Source organism: Diabrotica virgifera, chromosome 9 (genome assembly GCF_917563875.1).
Source record: "Diabrotica virgifera virgifera chromosome 9, PGI_DIABVI_V3a".
Classification (NCBI taxonomy): Eukaryota; Metazoa; Arthropoda; class Insecta; order Coleoptera; family Chrysomelidae; genus Diabrotica; species Diabrotica virgifera.
Window position 1 is genome coordinate 125,449,575 of NC_065451.1, and position 10,166 is coordinate 125,459,740.

Here is a 10,166-nt window from a genome sequence, read left to right on the forward strand (position 1 = left end):
GTGCAAATAATATAAGAATTATTGTACATTTAATGGTAAAAGCATATAATTTGGACCACACACACTAAACATTCAAAGATTCAAACTTAGATATGAGGCCATCTCAGATTTTGACTTTTACAAAAATGGCGGGCATTCAAAATGAATCTACCGCACATAGGTACATGTGAAGATACGTTATGCATTTATTAAATGGTAATTAACATAACTAAAAAGTTCAAAATCGTTTCTAAAAAATATTTTTACACTATTTTCATTGGCGGTATTACCTTTTTGAAAAATTGATATATACAGGGTGAAAGAATTGAAAAAACAACAACATATTTTTACATAAAAAACAGTAAAAACACAACTACTGGTAAACCGATTCTTCCGGTTCAAGACTCGATCTTATTCATCAAAAAAAGAAACTTGATACCAAATTTTGCTAAATTCGGACTTTTCGTTCAAAAGTTATCGTGCTATTATTCACATATGTATAGCCGCCATTTTGAATGCTTGCCAGTTTTGTAAAAGGCAAAATCTCAGATACCCTCATATCTAAATTTGAACTTTTGTATGTGTAGTATATGTTCCAAATTATATGACTCTACTATTAAATTTACAATAATTCTTATAATATTTGCACGAATCTGCCACACATAGGTACATGTGAAGATACGTTATGCATTTATTAAATGGTAATTATAATTAACATTACTAAAAAGTTCAAAATATTTCCTAAAACATATTCTTGCGCTCTTTTCAATAGTCGTATTACCATTTTGAAAAATTAATATATTACAGGGTGAAAAAATTGAAAATAAATTATTTACATAATATAAAATAGTTTTACATAAAAAACCAGGAAAAACACAACTTCTGGTAAACCGATTCTTCCAGTTCACGACATCGATCTTGTAAATCACAAAGCGAACCTACGTACCAAATTTGGTTGAAATCGAACTTTTCATTCAAAAGATATCGTGATATTAGTCATATATGTATAGTCGCCCATTTTGAATGACCGCCATTTTTGTAAAAGGCAAAAACTGAGATGGCCTCATATCTAAATTTGAACCTTTATATGTGCAGTATATGTGAACCAAATTATACGCTTGTATCATTAAATGTGCAATTCTTATAATATTTGCACGAATCTGCCGCACTATAATGCGTATTCCCTTGTAACATATTTATTACGTGTTCAAAAAAATTTTAAAAATAATTTATTGTTAAAAAACAGCCCTTTATCGAATGTTAATTTGGTTTTACAGATATTTTTGAAAATAAAAGTAATATCTTGAGTTAAATATGGGTGGGCATAAAAAGTACACCCTTGGTAAAACTTGATACTAAAGGTTTCTATATAATTTCTCGTTGGTAGTAACATAATCCATATAATTATCGACGAATAATTACATAATCCACATAATTATCCGTCAATGAGGAGGCTGAAAGGAAGAATGTGGAGAAAATCGACAAATCTGAATTACTGGCTTTTACTGGTATTTTAATTTTGATATACATTGTAATTTTGTTGTAAGGTTTGTAAATTGTTTATATGAATGTTTTAGAAGATGCTGTGTTTATTAAGCATAAGATTCTTAAGTTTAATCTATGTCCAACAACTCTCAATAAATATATTAGGTATTTTAGAGGTGGACATTTTTTACCCACCCTTGGACGTACATGGAACCTAAAAAAGGTTGGGCGTTTAAGGGTTAAATAAATTGCTTGTATTCTTCTTTTTGTGTAAATTAATTTAATAAAAAATTTTTTTTTTGTACACCCTGTATAAATAATTATGTTAACGTTAATACTGAATACTGAATAGAGACTTAAATACCCTTTCAAATGAGCTATCAGACAACCCATACTCTCATTTAAAAAAATCATCGATTTCGTCATCACGCCCAGATGGATGACGTCACTAGTATGATATATATATATATATATATATATATATATATATATATATATATATATATATATATATATGCCAAAAAGTCATAATTTAAAAATAAAAATCGCACTGCCTCAGGATTTCTCTCCAAATTCACCCATTCTCAAGATAATGAATTTATTCCAACTCAAACGTCCTCACTGTATAACTACCATCACGAACAAAAAACAGATGTTAAAGATGTAAGTCGAAAATCAATTTTCGGTCGCAAGTGATCATATAATTGTCTGAGCAACTGTAGAAATAAATATTAAGCAAAAAAGACTGAAGATGATAAAAAATGAAAAATTTAAACCTTGAATATGCGATTTTATTTATTTTTTTATTTACATATTTATTTATATACGGGATACCCCCATTAACAGTACAAAAACATAAGTTAAATTTTAAAACAGGTTAGATCTTATAACTAGGTATATCCAAGTTAAAAAAAAGTAATTATAATGGTATCAGACTTAATGAACCTAGCCAGATCATTGAGATAACTAGTACATAGACTATTAAAAAAATAGTAATTTTAAACTATTAAAACAAAAACATTTTAAACTATTAAAACAAAAACATTTTAAACAAACTTAATACTATGTAATACAAGATAGGTATGTACCTCTTTAGTTGGTTCAAAGTATTTAAATAAGTCAATCTGCAGATTATTGGCCAAAGACATGCATCTGTCAAGAGGATTATTCACACCACAAGTTGTTCTATGAAAGGGAATTCGAAAAGTTGGTTGTTGCCTTAGATCACGACGTGGTATGTGGAAAGTAACATATTCTAAGATATTAGGACAATCTAACTGTTTTGGCCACATTAAATTTATTTCATTCGAAGTACCTGGCCTATTTTCTTGCCCATATATTGTACTAAATTTTTTGTTTTCTGTTTAATTACCTTTCGTTAGTAGTAACTAGTAGTAGCCTCAGTAAGTAAGAACAAATTCAATCGTTAAGTCGTTTCGCATAGTTATCCAGTGTCGCCAAAAAACGCCGGTTTCAGTTATAGTAAAAATAAATTAACCCTTTCTCCCTCCTTCCTTCACCTTACTAATAACTGAAGACTTCTCGACCTACCAGTTAAAATAAGGTAAGATTTGTTTGTTATTATTTCCCTACAGTCCATTTTAAATTTGATTGCGTAATAAACCAGCATTCGCGTAATCGCCACCCCATAAGTTTTTGGTCCTTCGAGCCGGATCCTATTGAATCAATTTCGTTGTTGTTTTGCCGGTTCAAGATCTATCGTATTTTTCGCATTGGATTAATTTATTTAAGATTATAATTGCAATCGGTATATTATATTTTGTCGTGTTAAAATCTAATTAAATCGTCGTGTAGGTATCCTTTTTTGTCGTGTATAGAAAAACCTTGTTCTTCGGTCGACTATAGTTAGAACATTGAATTCGTGTTTTTGCTTCTGAACCCATCGCTTAGTGAAATCGATTTTGATTAAGTAAATATATTCACGGTTCCCGGGAAGGGGGGTTATCGTGGGAGGTCTTGTCACTGGAAATTTTCCGGCGTCAACTTATTTCTTAATGATTCTTTAGTCAAAATTCACTGAGAGCGAAATCGCAGCACGTTCTTTTTTTAACTAAGCGCGAAATGCATTTTTTCTGCACAAAGCTCTACTATTCCGTAAGTATTTTACATCGTTTGAAATTCATATTGTATTTCCAATATTTTTTTTCTTTCCCAATCTATCAGAAGTAGTTTTGGGGACATTAATACATTAGCTTGAATTTTTTTCAGATTTTTCTGACTGCTCTAAGACCACTTTTTGAGGCTTTGAAAATGATTTTTTCACTTTTTTGACTCTTTTAAACGCTTTTGAGATAGTGCTCTTTTTCAGGGTGTAAGTATATAAATATACTTGATTAAATTTAATGATATTATTAGTATATATATAAACACAAAATACAAGCTTAAATTAGGCGCCAATTTGAAAAATAAACTAATATACACTCACTGACAAAAATTTTGCATATTTTGAAATTAACGTGTGAAATAAAAAAAATTGTGCTGCCCTCAGTGTCATAGAAATAGGATTTCTTTTCAGAATCCGATGTTTTAATGTTTCATATAAATGGTATAATCGGATTTAAATTTAATGTGGGCTATATGGTGGCCAATATAATTTTTAAATTGAATCTCATCAAGGTAAGTATTCACTATTCTACCGACATTAAGACCTGCGTCATGGTACACAAATTTGTTATAGAATATGGCTGGTAAATGGCAAAACATGATCTTCTAAAATGTTTTAATGTACATATCAGCTGTCATTCACCCAATCACCTCCACAAGTTCAGTATCTCCTTACCAAGAAATACCACTCCATAGCACTATGCCGCCACCACCAAAATTAACCCTCTGTATGTGGTTACATCTGGCATACCGTTCACCATATGGAAGCAAGATTTACAAGACTTCGTCTACAGAAGAGTTGGCGAACAGTATGTCAGTTGTAACTTCATACAGAACGTTAGTTTTGGTGCTGGCGACATAGTTCTATGGAGCGGTATTGCTTTGAAAGGACATACCGAACACGTGAAGGTGATTAGGCGAATGCCAACTGATATGTACATTGTAGAAGATCATGTTTTGCCATATTGGATATGACATATTGGTGCTAATGCACTTCTTGTCGTTAGCATAGTGAATACTTATCTTGAAGAGATTCAATTTAAAAATTATATTGGCCAGTATATAGAGATCAGATCAGATTTAAATCCGATTATAGTATTTATGTGATACTTTAAAAAATGGCATTCGGAAAATAAATCCTATTCCTATGATACAGGAGGGCTAAGGATAGCAGCACAAAAAATTTCATTCCACATGCATATGCAATATTTTTGTCCGAGAGTATATAAGTGAGATACGTATTTTTGCACTATAGATGTTACAGGTAGAAATTCGATAACATACATAATTATATTATATTATTTATTTATTATATAAATAAATATGCAGATATATGTTGACCGCAAAATATTAACAAATATTAGAGATATTAGATGTATAATAAATTGGCAAAGTGTTACAACATTTTTTGTACTGAAAAAGAAAACATTTTTTTTAAATAATAATATTATTATGACATAATGCCATTTTAAATATGCGTTCCATTATACCTTTGTACGGCATTAATTTTTTGTCGAATTCGGCATGGTTATTGAATTTCTACCTGTAACATCTGTAATGCAAAAATACATACCTCTCTTATAGTTAATTTTTTAAATTGGCGCATAATTTAAGCTTGTATTTTGTCTTTATATAAATATACTAATAATATCATTAAATTGAATAAAGTATATTTATATATTCACACCCGGACAAAGAGCACTATCTTTAAAAGCGTTTAAAACTGTTAAAAAAGTGAAAAAATCATTTTCAAAGCCTCAAAAAGTGGTCTTAGAGTAGTCAGAAAAATCTGAAAAAATTCAGGCTAATGTATTAATGTCACCAAAACTACTTCTGAGAGATTTTGAAAGAAAAAAAATATTGGTAATACAATATGAATTTCAAACGATGTAAAATGCTTACGGAATAGTAGAGCTTTGTGCAGAAAAAATTCATTTCGCGTTTAGTTAAAAAAAGAACGTGCTGCGATTTCGCTCTCAGTGAATTTTGGCTAAAGAATCATTAAGAAATAAGTTGACGCCGGAAAATTCCCAGTGACAAGACCTCCCACGATAACCCCCCTTCCCGGGAACCGTGTATTTGATTTGGATATTTTGCAAACCTAAAAATAATTTGTTTGGATTTAGTTTAATAAAATTTTAGTAATTGTTGAAAAAATATATACACCTAACTACTATTCTTGACATATTTTGGTTTTTGTTCCATTTTATTTCTTCATCATTGATAATTTTTTGAAAGAATTTCAATATTTATTATTAAACATGCCTAAAAGTCAAAACGAACTAAAATTGGAGCGATTATGCTCTAAACGTGAAACTATCTTTCGTAGGGCTCAATTATGTTACGATGCCGGGTCGGCCTTAGAAAAAGATCCAGAAAATGCCTCAAAAATGCGTAACTTTGCAGTTAGATATAGTACTTTCGAAAAAACTCTATCAGAATATGAGGAAATTGTTCAAGATATCGTTATATTAAAACAAGAGATGGAGCCAGATGCTGGCGTTGCTTACCATACGCATTTAGATGCATTTTATGTTCTCTACTCCAATATTGAATATTTAGCTTCATTATTAATAAATAAACCTGTTGTTTTGAGTAATAATCCCAATATTACTAATAATTATAATATTAAAATGCCTAAATTTGAATTAGTTAAGTTTGATGGTGAAGATATATCTCTGTGGCCTGTTTTCTATGAAAATTTCAAAGAATTTGTTCATAACAAAATAGAATATCCCAAGTCCGATAAGCTGCAGTATTTGTTGAGTTGTATTTCCGGGAAAGCCTTGAAAAGCTGTAGCTCAATAGAACCCATTCCTAATAATTATGATATTATTTGGAATATGCTTGTTGAAAGATGATAAAAATTATTTGTTTAATCTCTATATGGATCGAATTGTTAATTTTCGCGGTTTGCAATCTAATAATGCATCCTATTTGGAAATATTTTTGGAAAAATTTGATACTAATGTTTCTGCACTAAAACGATTAAATCTCGATAATTTAGATGATCATATTTTAACTTATTTAGCTATGTTAAAATTACCACAAGATACCATAGATTCATTTGATTTAATAAGAAATAATAATGATTTACCCGCTTATGATGAGTTATTGAAATTTTTACGCCAACGTAGTAAAGCTCTTATTAAAAATGATAGATCAAGGAATTCCAAAAATAATTCTTCGTTTCAAAAACCGAACAAATCGTTTTATTTGCAAGAACAGAATAAGTATTCCTCTATAGATTGTGTTGTTTGTAAAAAAGGCCCACATTTAATCAAAGACTGTAACCACTTTTTAGGGCTACCATTTGAATCCAGATTTAAATTAGTGAAGGAAAATAATTTATGTTTAAATTGTTTTTCGTCAAAGCATCGAGTATCCAATTGTCCGTCAAAATTTTCTTGTGTTGTGTGCAAAGCTAGGTACCATTCCAAGTTGCATAAGCCAAATACTACTCGGCCTAATGAAAATGTTCCATTTCCCTCCACTAGTACTGAGCCTACCTCTGGTTCTTCTGATAATCCTTCTAGTTTACATGTCCGCCATTCTAAAAATATCCCAAATGAATCAGAATCGAGTTCTGTTAGTCTGTTTGGGACAATAATGGTTAAAGTTGTTGATAAATGGGGTAGTGCTCACAAGGTTAGATTTTTGTTAGATAGTGGTCCTTCTGCTAATTTTCTTACTTTTGATTGTTCCCGAAAATTAGGCCTAAGTTATTCGAAATTAAATTTGACAGTCTCTGGTATAGGAGGATCAACCACCCCGATAGTAGGTAAAACCAACATTGTTATCTTTTCCCATTTTGATAAAAAAAATACAATATCCTATAGAAGTGTTGCTTATAGACACAATCTCTAATAAGTTGCCAGATCAACCAGTTGACAAAGACTGTATTAACAGTATAGAACACTTGAAATTAGCTGACCCGAATTTCTTTTTTCCTGGCAAGATAGATGGTATTTTAGGCTTATCTGTCTTTTCAAATATCATTGGTTGTAATAGAGTGTCATGCGAAGATTCTCTATCAGCTATTGAGACTAGTTTAGGTTATGTAGTCATGGGCTCAGCTGCACCAAATTTTGAAAAAATCCACACATATTTGTCTTTCGTCTGTAACCCTTTGTTGAATTTAGATTCCTTGGTCGAAAGAATGTATGAATTAGAGGATTTGCCCACTGTTACTAATAGTTCATCAAAAGATGAAATTTGTGAAAATTTATTTTTAGAAAATGTATGTAGAGATGCAGATGGTAGATACACAGTTTCGTTGCCGTTCCAAAATGATCCTAATGTACTGGGTGATTCTTTTGTTCTTGCTAAAAATAGATTATTGTCCTTAGAAAATCGCCTCGCACCAAACCCAGAACTTAGAAAGCTTTACTGTGATATCTTTCAAGACTATTTAGACCAAAAGCACATGAGTTTAGTTCCCATTCAAACCATTGATTCGTTGTCGTATTATATTCCCCATCATTGTGTTTTTAAACCAGATAGCCCTTCCACTCCTTGTAGAATAGTCTTTGATGCCTCTATGAAAACTAGTAAAGGACCGTCATTAAATGAAATTCTTTATAAAGGTCCAAAATTACAAAATAATCCTACCACAATATTGCTGAATTTTCGTATTTTTCCAATCGCAATTGTTGCTGATTTGAAACAAATGTATAGGCAGGTTAAAGTGGTTGAATCTCATTGTTCGTTTCAAAGAGTTTTGTGGAGATTTGATACCAATGATCCTATTTCTATTTTCCAATTAAATACTTTAACTTTTGGAGTAAAATCCTCACCATATCTTAGTCTCAGGGTAATAAAACAATTATGTAATGACGAATCTAAAAATTTTCCTGATGCTATCATCCCAATTTTAAGAGATATGTATGTAGACGATTTTATTAGCAGTTTTCCAAATGTTTCTGAAGCTATAGTTACACACACTCAGTTAGTTAATTTGTTTCAAAAAGGTGGTTTTAAATTAACCAAATGGATGTCGAACTCGAAAGATCTACTATCGACAATCCCCGAACCCCTTCAAATGGTCAAAACCAAACAATTTGATAAGTCAGTCTCCAAAGTGTTAGGATTGCAATGGAAAGAAAAATGTGACAATTTTAGTTTTGGGTTAGAAATACCCTCATCGACCCGTTGTACAAAAAGAAACATGCTCTCACTTGTTGCTCGTATGTTTGATCCCTTGGGATTCCTATCTCCTATAACCCTCTTGCTTAAAATTTGGATAAAAAAACTTTGGACTCTAAAGGTAGATTGGGATAGTACCGTACCAAAAGAAATCGAAATAGCATGGGAAAAGCTTCAAAATGAATTTCATGTCCTATACAAAATACAAATTCCACGCCATATAGCAGTTACACCTAATTCGTCGTTGTCTTTTGTAGGATTTTCAGATGCAAGTGCTGCTGGATATGCAGCCATTGTTTATTCCAGGGTTGTTAATTGTACAGGTCAAGTTAAAGTTACTTTACTGTACTCTCAATCTAAAGTATCTCCAATGTCTAAAATAACTCTTCCTCGATTAGAGCTTTGTGGAGCGCTTCTTCTCTCAAAGCTTCATTCACATGCTATTGAAACTTATTCTCCTAGACATAATATTGATAAAATTTTTGCCTTAAGTGATTCCATGATTGTCTTAAAACTGGATAAAGTCCTCAGAGAAAAATCTCAAATTATTTGTTCAAAATAGAGTTGTTACAATTCATAAGATGGTTCCGTCACAGTATTGGTTTTTTTGTTCCTGGAAAGGAAAATGTTGTTGATTGCGCCTCTCGAGGTTTGTTTCCTTCTTCGTTAGTCAACCATCCCACATGGTTTACTGGTCCAAATTGGTTACTGTTGAAGCCAGAATATTGGCCTATTCAGTCCGTCAACGGACAGGAAATTATGATTTTGATTCTGAATATAGATCACAAACCTTCTTTGGTAATGTCACTCGTGTAATTTCTTAGCTGTATACTCTTATTGAATATTTTTCCAGTTGGTCGAAACTTTTAAATTCCACAGTATACGTATTGAGATTTCTTAGAAAATTGCCTTTAAATAAACGGATATCTCTATTTGATTTAAAAATTGCAGAAATTGAATTAATGCGAGCTGTCCAGCAAAAACATTTTTCTGAAGAATATAAAGCCCTTTCTGAAAATCTAGTTGTAAAATCTTCCATACGTCGTTTCAATCCATTTATTGAAAATGGAATAATTAGAGTAGGTGGACGTTTGTCCAACTCCCAATGTAGTTTTAACAAAAACATCCGATTTTGTTGCCCAAAGCCGATCCTTTAACCATTTTGTTAATAGATTATTTCCATAAATTGCATTTACATGCTGGAGCGTATTTGTTGCAAAATCTTCTGAGAACAAATTATTGGATACTATCTAGTCGTCAGGCCATCAGAAATAGAATTTGGAGATGTAATCGTTGTTTTCGTCTTAATCCTAAACCTACCTATCCTATAATGGCTGACTTACCCGCCGTAAGAGTCAATCGGGCAAAAGCCGTTTTACACACTGGTGTAGATTATACTGGTGCGTTTTCCATTACTATAGGAAAATATCGTG

The 10,166-nt window shown here is 31.4% G+C and overlaps 2 protein-coding genes across 2 annotated transcripts; both read left to right on the forward strand.

The window, feature by feature from the left end:
* Window positions 1-5,849: 5,849 nt before the first annotated feature.
* On the forward strand, window positions 5,850-6,449 carry LOC126891324 (uncharacterized). The gene has a single exon (XM_050660501.1). The coding sequence runs from the start codon at window positions 5,850-5,852 to the stop codon at window positions 6,447-6,449; it is 600 nt and encodes a 199-aa protein (XP_050516458.1).
* Window positions 6,450-8,470: 2,021 nt separating this feature from the next.
* On the forward strand, window positions 8,471-9,295 carry LOC126891325 (uncharacterized). The gene has a single exon (XM_050660502.1). The coding sequence runs from the start codon at window positions 8,471-8,473 to the stop codon at window positions 9,293-9,295; it is 825 nt and encodes a 274-aa protein (XP_050516459.1).
* The last annotated feature ends 871 nt before the right edge of the window (window positions 9,296-10,166 follow it).